Source organism: Canis lupus, chromosome 19, assembly GCF_048164855.1.
Source record: "Canis lupus baileyi chromosome 19, mCanLup2.hap1, whole genome shotgun sequence".
NCBI lineage: Eukaryota > Metazoa > Chordata > Mammalia > Carnivora > Canidae > Canis > Canis lupus.
Genome location: NC_132856.1, coordinates 45,269,038 through 45,287,515, shown reverse-complemented (window position 1 = coordinate 45,287,515; position 18,478 = coordinate 45,269,038). Strand labels below are relative to the sequence as shown.

General features: G+C 56.9%; 2 protein-coding genes across 10 annotated transcripts; both read right to left on the bottom strand.

Moving 5' to 3' along the window:
* Positions 1-3,192: 3,192 nt before the first annotated feature.
* LPAR2 (lysophosphatidic acid receptor 2) lies at positions 3,193-6,858 on the bottom strand. Of its 5 annotated transcripts, none has more exons than XM_072786576.1 (4): positions 6,754-6,858; positions 4,799-5,540; positions 4,551-4,652; positions 3,193-4,075 (listed from the first exon to the last, which is right to left on the bottom strand). In XM_072786576.1, exons 2-4 carry the CDS (start codon positions 5,538-5,540, stop codon positions 3,762-3,764), a joined length of 1,158 nt encoding a protein of 385 aa, XP_072642677.1. In that variant the 5' UTR covers positions 6,754-6,858; the 3' UTR covers positions 3,193-3,761. The 5 variants fall into 5 exon arrangements, with proteins under 5 accessions (XP_072642677.1, XP_072642675.1, XP_072642676.1 ...); XM_072786574.1 differs by lacking the exon at positions 6,754-6,858 and adding an exon at positions 6,347-6,604; XM_072786575.1 differs by lacking the exon at positions 6,754-6,858 and adding an exon at positions 6,351-6,604.
* Positions 6,859-7,389: 531 nt separating this feature from the next.
* On the bottom strand, positions 7,390-16,852 carry GMIP (GEM interacting protein). 5 transcript variants are annotated; one of them, XM_072786568.1, is made up of 22 exons: positions 16,695-16,834; positions 16,286-16,411; positions 15,702-15,786; positions 15,165-15,240; positions 14,995-15,052; positions 14,557-14,682; positions 14,404-14,468; positions 14,188-14,295; positions 13,705-13,785; positions 13,424-13,594; positions 13,198-13,335; positions 12,679-12,875; positions 12,259-12,365; positions 12,096-12,185; positions 11,654-11,731; positions 11,431-11,585; positions 11,023-11,211; positions 10,789-10,926; positions 10,492-10,688; positions 9,744-10,131; positions 8,306-8,369; positions 7,390-8,175 (listed from the first exon to the last, which is right to left on the bottom strand). In XM_072786568.1, exons 2-22 carry the CDS (start codon positions 16,311-16,313, stop codon positions 7,802-7,804), a joined length of 2,913 nt encoding a protein of 970 aa, XP_072642669.1. In that variant the 5' UTR covers positions 16,314-16,411; positions 16,695-16,834; the 3' UTR covers positions 7,390-7,801. The 5 variants fall into 5 exon arrangements, with proteins under 5 accessions (XP_072642669.1, XP_072642667.1, XP_072642666.1 ...); XM_072786566.1 differs by lacking the exon at positions 16,286-16,411 and having other exon boundaries at positions 13,424-13,516; positions 13,690-13,785; positions 16,695-16,852; XM_072786565.1 differs by lacking the exon at positions 16,286-16,411 and having other exon boundaries at positions 16,695-16,852.
* Between the last annotated feature and the right edge of the window lie 1,626 nt (positions 16,853-18,478).

Sequence of the window (18,478 nt, the reverse complement as noted above, 5' to 3'; positions counted from 1 at the left end):
CGCGCCCAGACCCCACCCCTCGCCGCTGCCTCCCGCCAACCGCCGCCAGCCAGGCCGCCGCGCCCCGCCCACGGACACGCCCCGCCGCCTCCGCCAGCCAACTGCCGCCGCCCGGGCCGCCGCGCCCCGCCCACAGACGCGCCCTTAACAGCTCCCTTCAGCGGCCCAGGACTCGGCTGGGAGTTGCCGAGGCAACGGCTCTTCGCACCCACACCCTCCTCCTTCCACCCCTCAGCTCTCCGCCTTCCTCACCAGCTCAGAGCAAGGACTCCCGCTTAGGGACCTTAATCCTTCCTGGGGCCCTCACGTCTCCTCAGAGCCCCTGCCCCTCCTCGGAGAGGTCCCGCATTTTCTCAGAGACCCTCAAGTCTGAGTCCACCGCCCCCGCCGACATCGCCGCAGAGCCCTTACTCCCCTGCAGAGCTCCCACTCCTCACAGGTCTCCACTCAGATGCCCCCACTTCCTCAGGAACCCACATCTCTTCCCAGTCCCCACTTTTCAGAGAACCCCACTCCTCCTTCAAACCACCCCTTCCTTCTCAGAAATCCTGAGATTTCTCAGATCCCCACCAAAACCCACCATCTTCAGAAGCCCTGAGACCCAGGCCCCCCCTCAGTACCCTAAGGGTCCCCTCAGTCTCCGCCCCATCAGGTGGGTCCCTAGGGCTCCCGACCTCCTGGCTCTACCCCCCTCTCCCCGGAGCTTTTGACGAGGGGTGCAGTTGTGTGTGGTGATGGTGGCTGGAAGATTTGCACGGAGAGATTTTTCTCTGCTACACAAATCAATTCTCTTTTCAAGGTCCAGCTTATAAATGACCTCTGGTTTATCCATTCTCTCCATCAACTGCAATCTGACCCTAGAACACCCAAGCAGACTTATTGAACTACTGAAGGATGCTTCCTGAGGGTCTCCTCTGAGGTGTACCCCAAGTAACAGTGAATCTCCACAAGTCTTGGTTTCTAGCCAGTAGTGCTCACTGCATCAGAGAAGGATCGTCGAGTGAGAGAAAAGGAACCGACTGGACACGAATCACTTCTCCAAAGTCACTGGGACCTGGTGGAGCCTCTGCTCTGAGGACAGATTCCAGACGCAGTCTCATAAAGGTCCTCAGCCTCTCTGCGAACCCTTTGGGGTAGGGCCCACCTTCTTCCCATTGCTGCTGGAGAGGAAACTCAAACACCATCTGGTGTGATTGGATTGGAGGACTCCAAAAAAGACAGCAGGGAATGGAAATGAATGATAGAGGCTGGTGTTAGGAACCACTTCAAAAGCTCTCTGGTGGGGTTCCTGGGTGGCTCAGTGGTCAAGCGTCTACTTTTGGCTCAGGTCATGATGGGGGGTAGGCCCTGGGATCGAGTCCCACATCAGGCTCCCCACAGGGAGCTTACTTCTCCCTCTGCCTATGTCTCTGCCTCTCTCTCTCTGCATCTCTCATGAATGAATAAAATCTTAAAAAAAAAAAAAAAAAAAAAAAAAAAGCACTCTCTGATTAAGGAAACTCAACACTGGGTCCCAATAAGAGAAAGTACTAGAATTTGTGGGGACCATGGAGGGTTGTTGCCCTGCACAAAAGTTCAGCAGCTAGTGCAGCCCTACACAGGAAGCCTAAGTTATGGGTAATTTTGGTGTCTTTCAGAGAACAGTGGTGGAAGCAGGGGGTTGAAAGCTTTAGGGATCAAAGGTTGAAGGGAAGAGAGACCTACAAGAGAGAGAAAAACCAATGGGACAAGATGCCAAAGGAGACCAGAGGACTATGGGTTAGAACTGGGGGATGCTGATGCAAGAGCAAGTGAAACACAGCTACCTTTGGGCTCTCCACCCTATAGGAATTGGTGTTGACACCCAAAGGGACATGTTTGTCTAATAGTCCTAGAGCTCCATGGAGGCAAGGAATGTATCTTTTATGGTCCTGTGCCCAGATCCATGGTGGAAGGCACTTGGTTGGCTCACCATCTCTGGAGATTCTGGCCTCAGGCCCTAGAAGATGTGCTGCCCACCTTGGACCCTGAAGTTCCCAGCAACCCAGTTCATTCTTGCCTCCTCACAGAGCTGTCTTAGGACAAAGGGAGTTTTCCCAAAGGGAAAGCCAGCCCCATTTAACATAGGACTAGATTTTTTTTTTTCTTTTTTTTTAGGACTAGATGTTTTTGGTTCTTCAGTAATATATGCTTTACTGGCTTAAGAATTTGGCTTCTAATGCACGGCCTGAGTCCAAATTCTGGCTATTTAGCATGTGAACCTTAAGTAGAGCTATAACCCTGTCTCCTCCCTGCTGAAGTAGAAGCAGAGAATCCAGATTCTAGTCTATACTGTACCTGGCAGGATGCCTCTATGAGCATCTGAGGGTGGGGCTCATCATGGCATGTCTAAAGCCTTGGAGGGCTGTGAGGTGAGGTGAAGAAAACCAGGCTGAGTTTGTGACCAATTCTGGACATTGTAGGGATCCAAAGCTCTTTCTCCAGGGGCCTCTCAAGTCTCTCGGTTCACCTCCATAGCCTTTTGAAGCTGTGTAACCAGCCACAGGCCATACTGCAACTTCACTGTCTTCATGTGAAAATAAGTGTGCATCTGCACCACAAGATGCAAGTAATGATTAAATAATGCACCTACAGTGCTTGTCAGCATGCCAGGCACATCAGAGGAGCTGGAGAAACAGCAACTCTCAAATCCTGCACCCTACTCTGTGGGCCCCACTCCCACTGTGGGATCGACACACATGACTGTAATAGTCTGGACTCAGACGAAAGGAGAGGCAGGAGAAAGAGGGCTCACACAGGTCAGAGACCACTGTGGGCTCTAGAGGACAGAGACAGATGGGGGTGAGTCAGAGGCAGGGGAGTAGGCAAAACGGAGGCAAGACCTCCAACAAGAGAGATTGAATAGGGCATCTGGCTGGCTCGGTTAGCAGAGCATGCCACTCTTGATCTCGCGGTTGTGAGATCGAGTCCCATGTTGGGTAGAGAGTTTACTTTAAAAAGAGAGAGAGCTCAAGAATAAATAAATAAAATCTTTAAAAAAAAAGTTTAAAAAAATAAAATAAAAAAATAAAAAAAAAGAGAGGGAGTAACAGCTGTACAGAGATCAAAGAGAAAAGAGAACTAGGGCTGAAGAGATCCCAGCCTAGCCCAAGCCTAGGTGCACAATTCTGGGACACAGGGACAGATGGACCATCTGAGTTGATGACAAAATGCTCTGGAGACCTCAGCAGAGAGAAAGGTTTACTCCTTATAGCACGTTCTCCCCACAAACTCCTCAATTCTAATAGGGACAGGCAGGACCCCAGAGGCTGCAAGGGTCCACAAACCTTTTCCCAGCTCATGCTCAGCACCCCTCAGTCTGCACCCCTGAAGAATCAGATTCAGGCAGATAGCGCATCCATGGTCCATCCTTGTCACTCTGTCGCACTGAGCAGAGTGGCCTGAGAGGGCTCTCATCTCTCCCATCTTAAACACCCACACCACCACAGACAGGGAAGTAGTCCACAGGGTTTACCAGGGATGAGTGGTAAAAATAGAAAATGTCGGTTAAAAACCCCCACAACCTGAGATGATTGAAGGGCAGATTCCTGAATCCCTTCTGACTCTCTCCTGGGCATTGGGAGATGACCCCACTCCCCCAGGCCCTGGGGCAGGCTGGCAGTGGAGTTGTGCCATAGCAGACTGAAGGTCTGTCCTGCAGCTTAGGTAGAGCCAGGTGCATTCACCAGTGGTCGGAGGCCATAATCTGGCATTTGCAGCACCCCACTGAAGTCCCAGGTCGGCTAAAGGGTGGAGTCCATCAAGGAGTGGCCATTCTCAGGAAGCATGATGCGAGTGCTGGCACCTGTTCGGGCGGAGGGTGCATAGCGGGCAGACTCGTGGGTGGACCGGCGTAGGCACAGACAGCAGAGGAGGCGGCGGAAGGTGCGGCGCATCTCAGCATCTCGGCACGAGTACACCACGGCGTTGACCAGTGAGTTGGCCTCGGCCAGGAGTAGGAAATACTTCTCCACCGCCAGGACGTTGCAGGACTTGCAGCCCAGACCATCCAGGAGCAGCACCACCTGGCCTGGAGTCCAGCAGACCACGAACGCCCCTATAGGATGGAGCCTGAGGTGAGCAGGGCTAGCTATTGGGGCCCAAAACCCACAGGTCAGAGCTCAGGCCTGGAAGGAGCTCCAGAGCTCAGACAACAGCCGTGTAGTTTGCAGGGCAAGAGCCGCCTGACACCTTTCTCTGATTTATCTGCCAGAAGGGATGCCTTTCCTAACCTGGTACACGGTAGACAGGGTGCTGGACATTTCTACATGAAAATTTGTTCTATGAGGGGAAGGAGGTCATGTGGGAGAGGTGTTACTTGGTGGGGGGAAAGGGGGTCATAGGGAAGAGTCACTCCTTGTTCTTAGGGGTAGGGGAGTGTATCCTTGCAGGATAACCTGGCTACCTCCCCCACTCAGACCACTCTACAGCCAGACTGACCTCATTACTCCCTACTAAGAACTCTTGAGGGCTTCCCACAGAACTCAGAACAAAATCTGACTCTTGCCTGTGCCCTTCGAGGCGGTGCTGACCTTTTCTCCTGCTTCTCTCCAGCCACACGGGCCTCCTCTCCTCTTTGGAGGCACAGCCCAGTCCTGCGGGACTCTCACCTTCTGTTCCCTCTGCCTGGAAGTCTTCCCTTCCCAGCATTCAGGTCTCTGCTCAGATGTCACCTCCTTGGAGAACATTCCCCACCCAAATCATGCCCTCCCATGCCTTGTGGGAGTTGGGGGGAAGCAGGGTTCCCGAAACCCTGGGCCAGCTGAGGACACTCACTCACCCAGGATAATGACAACGGTCTTGACCAGGCTGAGTGTGGTCTCTCGGTATCGCGGGTGGCAGCTGACGTGCTCTGCCATGCGCTGCACCCTCCGCCTCACATAGAAGAAAATGCGGGTGTAGACAGCCACCATGAGCAGGAAGACAAGCAGGCTGGACAGGGCCCAGACAGCCAGATAGGAGCGGCTGAGCAGGGGGGCCATGCGTGAGCAGCGGTCCAGGGCACAGAGGCAGTGCCAGGAGTGGGCCGGCAGCAGCCCCAGGCCCAGTGCAGCCACCCACACCCCCACGATGAGCATGACGACTCGGCCTCTGGGCAGGCGGCTGTGCAGCTGCACAGCCATCACGCTGCGGTGCCGCTCCACGGCGATGGCTAGCAGTGTGGCCACTGATGCCGTCAGGCTGGTGTCCAGCAGGCCCTGCCGCACGAACCAGCCCTCCAGCGAGAGCCGGGCCGTGCGAGGGCCAGTGTGGAACATAAGGAAGAGGTAGGCCACACCAGCAAAGAGGTCAGCCGCGGCCAGGTTGCCAAGCAGGTAGTAAATGGGCTGGTGGAAGCGTCGGTTGGAAGCAATGGCTGCGATGACCAGCAAGTTGGTCAGCAGCACCAGCACGCTGACTGTCAGCCCCAGGGCCACCACAACCACATCTTTGGGCCGCCAGTGGGAGCTGAGTTCCTTGCCACTGTTGTTGTAGAAGAAGCCGATGGTCTCGTTGTAGTAGCACTGGCCCATGGTGACCATCTGGGGGCACAGAGGGAGAGGTCAGTATAGGTGGCATTTGTTCGAAGGACACAAGAATGAGCAGCAGCCAGTGAGGGCGGGGGTCAGGACAGGAAGGGCAAGGGTCTCAGACTCGGTAAAGTGGCAGTGGTGGAGCCCAGGGTAACCGGGAAAGCAAGCTCCCTGGTGGGAGTGTGGGGGATGGGCAGCTGTTGCTCATTTACTAATAAGACCCTTACAAAGATTATCCCCCCAAATCAAATGACTGGCTGTTTGTTTTAACTTAAGCAAAATCAAACAAACGAAAACAACAAAAAAATCATCTACTACCCAAGCGCGCCCAATCTGTACTGGGGGGGTGAGTGGCGGGGAAGGAGGGACAAAGCGCCAGGAGCTGTGCAAGTGGGTGAGGGACGGTACGCTCGCTGCTGGGATCAGTGCACAAAGTAGAGCCCAAGGGGCGTGTGTGAGCAGGGTGGAGTCGCTGCTGGGACCCTGCGGGCAGTCCGTGCTTGAGCGTGGAAGTGACCGGGTCCACCAGAGCCGGCAGCGACGCGGCCCCAGAAGTTGGGCGGCGGGTGCTGGGCGCGAGCGTTCCCGAGGCGGGCGGGGTATCGGGCAGTGACGGGTGGGACGGAGGACCCCGGCGGTCTCCCAGACAAAGGGGGCGGCCAGGGAGGCGGCGGCCGCGGGGCCTCCAGGCGCCCCCAGGCGCCCCCAGGCTGGAGGAGGAGCCGGGGCTAAGGGGAGGAGGGGGCGGTGCCCGGGCCCCGCAGGCACGTGCCGCGCCCTCCCGGGGACCCGCGCCCGCCCGCCACCGTCAGTACCGGCCTCGTCTGGGCGGCCCGTCACGTCGCAGACGGGCGGCCTCCCGGGGGGACGGGGTAGGCCCCAGACCCATAGCCTGGGGGCCACCGCGGGAGCCGACGAGCGTCCGGGTGCGCTGGGCGCGGGCGCCGAGAGCCGAGAGCCGGAGGGCGGGGTCCCGCCCCTGCCTGGGCGCGGCGCCCCGCCCCCGCCACCTGGGAGCCCCGCCCCGCCCCCGCCACCTGGGGGATCCCGCCTCCGCCGGCGCGGTCGGGACGGGGTCTCCCGGAACCGCAGCCCCCCACCGTTTCCTCCCGGCCTCGCGGTCGCCCCTGCACTTCCGGCGCGGGACCCCCGCCCCCGCCCCCGCCCCCGCCCTCGCCCGCCCCACGCGCAGTTTCGAGCCCCCGGGGGCCGAGCCACTCACCGCGCCAAGTCCCCGCCGTGACCTCGCGCCGCCTGGGCGCAGCTCCGGGTGGTCTCAGGGTCCGCGCCCCCGCCCGGCCCCACCCCACCCGCTCCCCGCCGTCCAATCCGTCGCCGAGCTCCAAGCCACGCCCTGATCCGACCGGGCTCCCACCGCCGGGACCCCCGCCCCGCCTCCGCTTCCCCGGCCCCGAGATACCGCGCGCGCGGCCCCCGGGGCCCCACGGACCTCTCCGGCCCCAGCTGACCCTCGGGCCGCGCTCAAGTTTCTGGAAATCCCACCCCCACGCCCTGCGCCCGCGGCCGCGCTGCCCCCTGCCCGGCCCGGCTGATGGCGGCCCTAGGCTCCCACGGCCCAGAGCACACAGCCCCATTGTCCCGGTTATCTGCACTTTGTTATATTTGTTTGATTATGCAGGACCGGATCGGGGACGTGGAGCTCCGGGAGGGACGGGCCGTTGTGACTCAGCCGGGTGCCCGGGCCCAGCCCGTACTTCTTGTAGGTGCTCAAGGATGTTTGGGGATGAAAGGGGGCCTTAGTTCCTCCAGTGGGTAAAGTGGGGCCAAAGGATGCTGCCCTCCCCTCTCTCTCTCCCATCACCCTTGCCTGGCAAAAAAAAAAAAAGACACTCAAGGGTATAAAGGACACAGTTTATTCCCAGGCGTCAGGCCCCAGGTGCCACAGAGTCTGGGCTGCCCACTCCCTCCAAGAGCTGCTCACCTGAGGCAGCTAAGGAGGCAGGCAGAGGTGGGGGAGTGGCTACAACCAAAGTAGCAAAAGGTACCCCTGTCCCAGGGGTTAGAGACTAGAGTGGATGCCAAGGATCCCATGACTTGTAATGACCCTGAGTGTTGACCCTGACTAACCTCTGAACCTGAGTGGCCCTGATGCTTGGCAGTGACCTATGTCTAGTGGGGGAATACTGGTATATTGCTTCAAAAGGGGTTTTAGTCTCCAAGGCCATGTAGTCTTTCCTTGCAGGAACTCTCCAGTTCCCCCAACACTGAACACCTCAGTCCTTTCCCCCTTGGTCAGAAGGCTGGGATGGTCAAAGATGGTCCTCAGCTTCCTCAGGTTGGGGATCTGGGCAGCAGGTGGCCTTGGGCATAGCTTCGCTGGGTAGCTTGGAGAGAAGCCGGGCTGTCTCCTGGGTGATCTCAAAATGCTTGGGCAGCGGGGTGCGGCGCAGAGGGCTGCCCTCAGGCGAGGAGGTGACAGGGCCAGGTCCTCGCCTCCGCAAACTCCCTCGCGTCACTGATGTGATAGGGGTCTCCTCACACAATTTGGAAGCTACCAAGGCAAAGCTGGACAGCTGGTGGGTGATAGGCCGTGCTCCACCCCGGGGATATTTCACTGGCTGGCGGCTGAAGTGGCCACGGGATTGAGTCCCCAGGAGTGAGTCCTCTGGACCTTGGCTGGACACTGTGGGTTGGGATGGTCAATGATGAGCACCCCTGAGTCCTCTGGATATAACCTGGGGGTCAAACCTCAGCCAAGCTATCCCAGGCAAGGACACCCCTCTGATTCCTGGGCTACCCCCCAACATACTCACCTTCCTCTTCTTCCTTTTTGGTGTCCTCAGCCACTTCTCTGTGGTCACTCTGTGGAGTTGGAATCTGTAGGAACAAACCCAAGACCAAAACCCCAATAATAAAATCCCAGTTCTTTGAAGTTCTTTGAGAGCTGAGGGTTTTTTTCTGGACATGTAAAAGGTCTTTTGCAGTTTTGGTATCTGGGGAGGCGATGCCCTTAACAGTGTACAGCTTGTCTCCTTGTGCAGAACAATATTATTCATCTCAACTGTGGACTCCATGAGGGCAGGAACGCCCTTGCTCAGCAGAGAGCCAGGCCAGGGAGTGACTTAGCCATGTCCGCATTAGGACCAGGTGAACTATCTGTCTCCATTCTGCTCTGCTCTATAACCTCGCACCCACTTTTTAATTTATCTGTACATCCTTCAGTTTATTCTTTAGCTAAATGCTAATAGCAGCTGGAGTTCTTTCTACATGTTCCAAGCACTTTCTGAGCCATTCCATTTCTCAGAGACCCAGTGCTCACTGACAGGCCCTTTGCCAGCTCTGGGCTGCTGTGAGGGGAGGCATATGCTCTCAGGAATGGTGTGTGTAGCAGGATCTGAGGGGCAGGGAAGCCATCAGTAGGAGTCTCATCTGTAAATGGTTTTCACTAACAGTATCTACCTCTCAGGGCTGCAGTAGAGATGATAGGAAGCCTATAAAATGCCCATGCACAGTAAGTACACAATGTGTGGCATTCCACAGACCCCTCTTTGGCCTCACTTTCCACCACCTTCTCTTCACTAATTCATTACAACTCAAGGCTACATCCTACACACACCAGGCATGCTCTCACCTCAGGGCCTTTGCATTGGCTGTTCCCATTAGAACACCCTTCCCCGGATCTCCACCTGGCTCATTCCTCCCTCACATCTCTCCAGTCTTTGCTCAAATCCACCTTCTCCATGAGATCTGCTCACAGCATCCTATTTACTGCTACAAACTGCCCTCTGCCTCTCCTTGGTACCCCCAATGTCTCTTACCTTATGCTACCCTTTCTTTTATTCTCCATAGTACTTGTCACCTTGTAATGCCCTATAAACTGACTTTATACCATATTTCTTATTTGTTGTTGGTTTCTTTCCCGCTGGACTGCAGTTACCAAAAGGATGGGGTCTCTGAATAATTTACTCACTGATGTATTGGTAATGCCTACTACAACAATACTTGGTACATAGTAAATGCTCAATAAACATTCTGTTGAAAGAATAAATAATCACCTATGTTAGTAACTCTGCAGAGCTGTACCCTGTTGTTCCTCCATTATTATTACTCACCATTTCATTCCTCATGTGTAAGGAGAGAGGGAATGAAAGAGAACATTTTAAAGGCAAAGAAAGGAAGGAAGACAGGAAAGTGAGAGGATTAAATGGAGAGAAGGCCCTCCTCCTGTCTGCGGGCCCAGTGGGTTCCTACCTCAGGAGGCGTGGCCTCAGGATGCTTCTCCAAGGTACCATGGAGCTCAGAGTCTGTGTCGGGGTCCGAGGCTAGGACTAGGGGTAGGGGATCTGGGGCAAGGTTGGAGGGTGGTGGTTGAGGGTTGTTTGTGAGAGGCCCAGGAGCCGGACTGGGGTCTTGGGGCGGAGGCTCAGTGGCCACAGGGAGGTCATCCATCCCAAAGATTTGCTCATAGTATACAATGAGGAACTCAACGAGCTGGGCCTGGTGCCCCGAGTCTAGTAGACAGGTGACGGAGCCAGCACCAGCTGCCCCTGGACCGTCCGGTGGCCGCAGCAGTGTTGGCCCAAACACAATGCCCAGGTTGTTGGCAGACATCTTGTTTTCCTCAAACTGTGCAGCCACCCTGGGGATGGTATGAGGAAAAAGATCAGGGCATGGAATGGATGGTCACTGGCCATCAGGAAGGCGAGACTAGTAGGCTAGGCTAGTGACAACTTGCCCAAGTCATGGGTAAGTGGTCCCAGTCATTGAGACCAGCAGCTACACGCCCAGCAGTGGAGATCAGGGGTGAGCCCCCAAAGTCTGGAGTCATGTATTAAGATTCAGAGCTCAGAAAACACATGCAAAGATCAGAAGTCAGTGTCAGGGGTCAGTCCCAGAGGTCAGTAGTCATGTCAGTAGTCATGTGACATGTCCACGGACACAGTCACAAATCTGTGGCTAAGGTCAGAAGTCACATTTCAAGGTCAGGGACAGTGCACACCTGAACAGATGGGCCACCAGGTGCTGCAGGGTGTTGTAGTTAGAGTCAGGCAGCTGCACCAAGAGGGTCTTCAGCGAGCGGATAACCTCAGGGCTGGGGCTGGGGGTCCCAGGGTCGTGCCCAGGGTCTGCATGCAGGGTCTTAGCCAGAGAGATGAAGGCGTCGTAGAGGTGGAAGGGGACCACGGGGTCAGTGAGCTGGGGGTGGAATGGGGGGAGGGACATGGGTATAGGTGGGCTGCAGAGGGCCCTCAGCCTGAGCCCGCCCAGCCCCTGCCCCCAAGCATTGAGTACCCACCTCCTGGAGGAACCGCTTGAGAACACTCGAGACATCATGAGGCGAGTTCCCTGACATGTCCACCAGTGCTCGACCATTCTCAAAAGCCTGGCACAGCCGCTCCACACGGACCCGGGACCCGCTGACCCGATAAATGCCCTGCAGGGCAGGGGCAGGAGATAGATACTTGACTTCCGGTCTGGCTATCAAGAGGGCTGGGTCACTACTGGGGGTGGTCAAGAGTCAGGGCAGCACCTGCACACCCAGGGCACGCTGTTCTATCTCAGCCGTGCACCTGGTGATCACAAAGGGCACCTCCTCCGGGAAGTCCCTGGGCAGCTGCAGGAAGTCGACTCCAAAGAGGGGGGTCCGGGCTGGGAGGCGCTTATGTCCACAGAGGATCAGTAGAGTCTCCAGGCAGCGCTTGTGGCAGGTCAGAAAGCACTGAGAGGAAGGTCATAGAGTCAGGGAGGTCATCAGGGGTCAGTAGGGGGAAGAGAGGTCATAGAGGTCCTCAGGGGCAGGGGACTCATAGGACACTGTTAGATCAGGGTATGTCCCAAGGGCAGAAAGGTCATAGGGATTTCAGGTCAGGGAAGTGCTTAGGGTCAGGGAGGTCCTTCGAGTCAGAAGAGGTCATTGGTTGATGGGCTCAGGCCACACCTCCTCACACTCAGTCCCGCTGACCATGAAGGCTTCACATTCACGGCACTTGGCTGGGCCCCGTAGCCGTCGTAACCGGTGGGTTTGGGCCGCACTGGAGAGCGTCCACTTCCTGAAGGGGGTTCCTGGGCCGTTCTCCAGCCCATCTACCAGGTCTGCAGGGACACAGGGTCAGGGGTGCCTGGTCCACCCCCCGCCATGCCCCATCTGCTTCCAGCCTTACCGGGATCTCGCTCCTCAAAGTCATCTGAGGACTCAGTGCCTATGGATGAAACCTTCATCAACCGCCTTGTGCCAGAGCCTGGAGTCAGAGGGTCAAGGATCATAGAAGTCAGGGGTCACAGGGGTCATGGGGAAGCTGCAGGGCTAAGGAGATATTCCTTGTTTTTGGGTTTTCCAGAACTACCCACAGATGCCCTTGGGGAAAGGGTTAGAAGTCAGGAGGGAAGTCAGGTCTGATATTAGGGGTTGGAGAATGGGTCAGCAGTCTGTGGGGTCATTCAGAAATTGGCTCAAGAGAATGGATCAGAGGATGAGGAAATAGGTCAGGGGTACAGGTAGGTCAGAGGTCAAATGACAGGTTAGAGATTGAGGGTCAGAGCCTGGGCAGGGTCTAGAGGCTGGTTAGAGGTAGGGAACGGGTTAGGGCCAGATCCTGGCCTCACCTGGGCTGGAAGTGGGAGAGTCCAGGGACCGAGATTCGCTGCCACCACCCACACTGTCCACATCGCTGCCTGGAGTTGGGCCTGGAGTCCCTAGGGGGAAACAGGTCAATTAGGATGGACCCCTGCTCCAGCACCACTCCTGCCTCCTCCCTGCTATGCTCACCTTGCCAACTTATGCCTGTGTCCTCCCAAGGGCCAGCCTCAGCTGCACTTTCATCCAGCCGTGGGGGTGGGGGTCCAGAGGGCTTCTTTCTTATGTCCAGAGGGGAGCTGAAAGGAGTTTGAGGAGTCTGATAACCAGGAAACTGCTTTGGGATGACATCACCTATGCACTACATCTAGCACCTAACTCCAAGCACTTGCGTCTGCAAGCCTCGACACCCGTGAGCACCCAGTATAGTAACCCTAAAGTTTGGACTCTCCCAGAACAGGGATACCCACCCCCACAGATAAAAGCCTTGGGTACTAAACCAAGAACCGAGGCTTTGAGTTTTCTGATCCTGAGTATTCAGCTTGGTGGTGCCAACAGCCTGCCACTGTCTATGGGGCCCATTCCTGACCCTGCTCCTGGGTGGGTCCCCACCTGTGTGCAGTGGGCACGAATTCCTGGAAGGAGAAGGCAGGTGGAGGGGGTGGTGGGGCCTCAGGCTGCAGCGCCCTCACGAACTCCTGGTAGCGCTGGCCAGCCTCAAAGGGCTCACAGCACTCGGCCAGGGCAGCGAAGGCACGGGGGCCACGCTCCGCCTGCGCCCCTCGCAGCCCGAACAGTCCCAGGGTCACCTGCAGGGGTGGGGGCTAGGTCAGACTTCAGTGAGAGAGGGACAGAGCCTGACCTTTAGAGACACCCAGTGTGGTCAGGGTCTAGGGGCAGGGCAAGCAATGAGAGGCAGCTGGGGCAGGGCATGATCACATCCTGGCCCAGAATGGAGGGGTAGAGATAGGACCCCAAGTGGGTGGCACCAAAGCTGAGGTGTGGTCAGGGACTGAGGGCAGAAACTGGCTGTCTGGGGAGAAGGAGTCCTAGGCCCTGGGGATGGGTTAGGGGCAGGCAGACGGCTGGGGCCAAAGGAGAGTGTGAGGCAGCAGTGGGAAGGGGTCTCACCCGCCTCAGCACTTCATCTCCCTGCAGCACCAGCTTGCGCACATGCGACACGATCCGCTGCTTGGCAGCCTCCAGGTCTTGTTGCCGTGCGTTGGCTTCACGGACAGAGGCCTGATATAGCGCCACGGCCTCCTGAACCTAGGGAAACCAGGGCCAGGACACACGTGGGAAAAAGTGTGGGGCTGGGTGCACCAAAGTGCTGGGGAGCATGGCACCAGGTCCCCACCTTGGCCTGGGCCTCCTCTCGAGATCGCCGCCGCCGCTCCTGCTGTTTGCTGGGCCCAGGCGAGGCCTGAGGTGCCGGGTCCTCAGGGGATGCCTGGGAACGAACCCACAGGTCCTCGCTGCGCTGCACATACTGGAGCTGGGCCCTCCGCAGCGCCTGCACTGCCTCATTCTGGGACCGTGGGGGGGGCGGGGTGGTAGGGACAGAAGGGGACAGATCAGAGCCTCTTCCTCTCCTCCACCTCCAGCCAGCGCACACCCACTCACCCAGCCAGGCCTCACCATCCGCTTCTGCTCTTTCAGCCACTGCTCCTTAAACTCCTTCCGCCATTTCTCGATTTCAGTTCGTTTGGCTGCTAGAGGCTGGCAAGGACAGATGGGGGGCTGCTTCAGGGCCGCCCCAGTCTTTCTGCTCCTTGCTACCATGTGCCTTTCATATTCTGGACCCTCTTTTGGGTCTGCACTCTCTCCCCCACCCACTGGCCCTTCACCTGATCCTTTCTAAAGCCTGGACCCACATGTGCCAAAGCTCTCTGCCTGGGATCACTCAGCAACCCCCAACCCCATGCCAAGCCCTGCAAACAAACAAAAGCACAGTTTTGCAATTGCACAGGAAGCTTGGTTTGAATCTCTGCTGGGTAACCTTGGGCAAGTTCCTCAGCATCCCTGGGCCTCAGCTTCCTCATGAGCAAAATGGCACTGATGGTAGTGTCTTCCTCCTAGGGAGAGGGGACTCGAATAATGCATGCAGCAGGGCCCCCTCACCTGGTAATAATCTCTTTTCTGCTGGGCCACTGTTTCCATGGCCAGGGCTCCCAGGCTTAGGTCATGTTCCAGAAACAGGGTGTAGATGTACTGCAGTGGCATGTGGCTCTGGGGTGGGAAGGTTGGTGTTAGAAGATGCTGAGGATCTAGGGGGTCAGGGCTGCGGTTCTGGAGGGCTTGGGCCCTGGGCGGAGTGGGGGGTCTGCTCATGGCTACCTGCTGGTGGATTGACACCTTGCCAGCCTCGGCGATTTTCATGATGCTTTTGGCAAACTCTAGCTCTGGGGGAAGACAGCAGGGGTCTGAGTTGAGCACGGTGTGGGCACTGCCTGGGCCCTGGAGCCTGGGGCAAGGCAGAGGGGCCCTCACCAAGGCTGGCTCTCTTCTCGGTCCAGGCCAGTAGCTCCTTAGCGTAGCGGCTCCAGGTCTTGGCATAGTCCAGAGCTGCATCCACGCCCCCCTTGGTCCGTATGAGCCGCAAGTCCAGTTCCTCCCCTGGGGCAGAAAAGTGAACCTCAGACCTCTGAACTCTGACCTTCTGTGTTAGCTTTCCCTGAACCCCAAGATCGGCCAAACCAGAGACCCCTATTCTACACGCTATGGCTGCCCCAAACACCCGTTTATGATCTTGTCCAGGTTGCAATTTTATACTGATTCTCCACTCAGATGGGGGCTCCCTAAGGGGAGGAGCTCAGCTCTGTCCTGTGTACTGCTGTGTCCCTGGCACACAGAACAGGCAGTGGGTGATGACTAGTTGAAGGAGGGACTCCTCTCTGCCCTCATTCCCTCAGTCCCAAAGTCCCCTACCTGTTAGGGGTGCAGGACCCTCCAGGGAAGGGCCACTCCAAAGGCTGGTTTCATTGGTCTGAAGGGGAGGGAGGCAGCATTCAGGAGCAAGCAGAGCAGAGGCCTCAACCCCTAGAGCCCCTCCTCCTGGAGGACCCCCTCCTCCCTGCCTCCTTGGTTCCGCCCTTCACCTCAGTGGCTGTAGGGGTCTTGTCAGATTCTGGGTCTCCTGAAAGCACGGGGTCTCCAGGCGGCATCTCAAGGGTCCTGGGAGGTAAGGGTGTCAGGATACCACCCTCCACCCAGTCTGTCTTGGTTAGGGGTGTTGGGAGTCCCCAGGGCAATCTGAGTGGTAGTCCTGGACATATCATCTCTGTGACATCTCTTGTATCTGGGAGGCCTGAGTGGTTTTGCGGGGAACCAGATGAGTTTTTTTAATGGGACTTGAGGGAGTTAAAAGGTCCCAGGTGAATCTGGAGTTCATAGAGTAGAATTATAAGGATCTCAAATGTTTTAAGGGATCACAAGAAGACTATATGGGGGTCTTAGGACCATTTGGGGGATTTCCAGTAGGTTGGGGTGGAGGGCTGAATTTTGGGATTTTTCATGTTTTGGAGGGACCCATCTTGGACTTCTCAGGTTATTTGGTAAGTGGATCCAGATGTTATAGGTTCCTAATGAGGTACCTAAATGGTTAGGGATTTGGGGTGGCCCAGGTTTAGACTCACACGTTCCCCAGTGAGATCTCAAGGTTGTCCAGGCTCCGGAAGATGTCACTGTACCTCTTCCTGCTCTCCGGAGCCAGGGGTAGCCCTGGGGGAGGGGAGTGTCATACATGGACCAACTGAAGCTTCCCTCCACCCACAGCAGCACCTAGGCCCTTAGCCAGTTGTTTGGAGGGGAGGGAGAGAGAGACAGTGTTCTGGACCTGTAGAGAGTGTGGGGTGGGTGTCAGAGTCAGGATTGAGGCAGTGTGGCCTGGGGTGAAGCCAACTCAGGGCAGGCAGATGGACTCAGGCACAACCCAACACAGAGACAGCTGCTCAGAGGAACGGAGACACCCACACACACATGGGCCCAGAAGCAAAGCAACAAAACAGATGCCCCAGATGCAGCCACACTGTCCCTGGGGAGAGAGCCAGCTTGACAATGGAACCACATGGACCTCAGGCCAGACAGATGGAAATACACGTGGGAGAGACCGGCACAGAGCCTGTGGCACAAACAGACCAAAACCAGAAGAACATAAAGACCAAATGACACTCAACATGCACAGCAGAGACACAAAGACAGCCGGAAATACAAGTCAGACCTTGCCACATTTCTGCCACAGCCCCCATTCTAGGGAGCCCAGATCAGCAGTGCCCACTCCCTGGACTATGGAGGAGCCGAGTGGGGATCCTGCCGCGTCGCCCTCTCCATCAGCAGTCGCGACACCCTGCCCCCATCACAAATATCAGAAGCAGAAGCAGCCACTTCCCCTTCCTGGGCCCCCTCCCCCAGGCATCCGGGGTGAAGACTCCAAACGGGGAGGGGGTCAGAGAATGATGTCCTGGGCCCCCTCGGTTTGGGGGTACCCAGTGGAGGATGCCCGTGTCCCTCCCGTTTGGGACTCCTTCACCACTCTCTGGACAGAAAGGGACAGCCGAGACCACTCAATTTAGGAAGTGGGGTACAGCTGGGGGAGGTCCCTCTAGGATCCCGTATCCCGGACCGCCTACCCGGCTCTGCTGCGTCCATCGCCCGGCCCGAGGATCGCTCGGCGGGGACCGGGGCTGGGATGGGATCTCGCGCCGGCGGGGCCCAGCCCCTATTTCCTGCCGCGGCCGCTGCCGCTGCCGCCTCCGCCGCCGCCCGGGTTCCGCGTAGCCCCGCCCAGCAGAGGCTACGCCCCGCCATCGAACACGCCCCTGCTCCGCAGAAGCCCCGCCCCCCGGCTTCACCTCGGCGGGTCGGCCACGCCCCTGAGGCCCGGAAGCCGGTGCCGCTCCCCGAGCCCAAAGAGCCCAAAGACGCGGGAGATGCTGTGGGGCCAGGGCTTCCAGTGCGACCACTCCCTGGCTCCATGCCTACCAGGGTTCTCCTTGCCAGATCTCTCTGCGTGGGCCCCAAAGCCCCAGCACACTCCCTGGTCCGGAGCGCCTGTTCCCTGAATCTTCCACACTCCACCACCCATTGATTTCTCTACCCAGGTGCCTCTTGGACCCCTGAACCCATCCAGGCTCCACTGGGTCCATGGAGCTGCCCACTGGAAAGGCCTGATGTCAGGCTTTATTCCAGCGGGATCTTAAGTCCCCCAATGCTCTAGGGCTGCAGACCCCTGCTCTGGGGCACCTCTAGTGACCTTGGAAGCTGAATGACTCTTGAAGCCCTGATTAGAGCACAGCTAGAAGTGCCCCTAGCACCTCTCAGGTCCCAGAGGTCACAGATCTCCACCCTGAGCACCTCAAGAATCATTCCCAGCAAACAAATTCCAAATCTAGAGCTCTCTTCTCTGAGTTGCCTCAAATTGTTTCAGGGATTCCAAGTGATCCTAACAGCCCATCTGTCCAGTGGGTTTTGGCACCCCTAAACCTCCATACACTTTGGTTTGTGCCAAGGGCCCATGTGATGCTCACAGGCATTCACAGATGGTCCCTGACCATTCCCTGTTTTGGATTCCAAGGCTTTCCTTGGACTGTGGACCACACTCCTCCTGATAGCAAGCTGGACAAGGGACAGACTGCTGAGAATGATCAAGGGGGTGGTGAGCCCCTCACAGATAATCAGCAGTGAGAGAGTTTGTCTTGAAGCCTGGGCCTGGGATTCTCACATCCAGCTTGTCAAAGTTATACTTATGAGGCACCTGGGTGAAATCAGTCAGTCAAGCATTTGCCTTTGGCTCGGGTCACAATTCCATGCTGAGCATGGAGGCTGTTTCTCCTTCTGCTACCCCTCCACCCCCACCCCCTACTTATCTTAAAAATAAGAGAAAGAAAAACAGGTTTATAACTTTGTTTTCTAAAGTTCTTAGCTGTTGAGAAGGCAGGAAATCTCCCACGGCCATGACTCTGCTCTCATGCTACCTACTCCACAATTCCGGAGTTGTAAGGAGTGCGCACCCTCTGACAGATGATAAATGACACCCCACATAGCACAGGGCCCCTGCGGGTGTGACCCGAGTTAGTATCTGCAATGATTTGGAATCAAATCACACCGTGAGAGGAAGGAATGCAATACTTCACATATCCCTAAAGAGGAGAAAATGCCATTATCCCTAACTCTTCACTGACCAGTGCCTAAGAGAACAGAATATGAAGTTGAGACCAAAGAAATAGAGAAGTGCTTATCAAATTAGGAAATATGTACAACTCTCTGAGATTGGAGCCTGGCACCGAACAGCTGGATCCAGAGGCTTTTTAACAACCTCATGGTTTCTGGGGAGGTGCCAGGACCCTCCCTGCTCGGTGACTGCACAGCCCCACCATGACCCCTCCAGTGGTACAGACAAAGGTGGAGGCAAGGC

Bases quoted from the DNA above. Each gene is read 5' to 3' on its own strand.
- LPAR2 (XM_072786576.1), bottom strand. From the start codon at position 5,540: ATGGTCACCATGGGCCAGTGCTACTACAACGAGACCATCGGCTTCTTC. The intron at 4,653-4,798 runs GTGAGTGAGTGT...TGGGAAGGGAAG, and splicing joins GACCGTTGTCATTATCCTGG to ACTTCCAGGCAGAGGGAACA. The intron at 4,076-4,550 runs GTCAGCACCGCC...TCCATCCTATAG, and splicing joins GGAGAGAAGCAGGAGAAAAG to GGGCGTTCGTGGTCTGCTGG.
- GMIP (XM_072786568.1), bottom strand. From the start codon at position 16,313: ATGGGGGCTGTGGCAGAAATGTGGCAAG. The intron at 14,683-14,994 runs GTAGGGGACTTT...TTTCTGCCCCAG, and splicing joins GGGTCCTGCACCCCTAACAG to GGGAGGAACTGGACTTGCGG. The intron at 12,366-12,678 runs GTGGGGACCCAC...AACTCCTTTCAG, and splicing joins TTCGTGCCCACTGCACACAG to CTCCCCTCTGGACATAAGAA.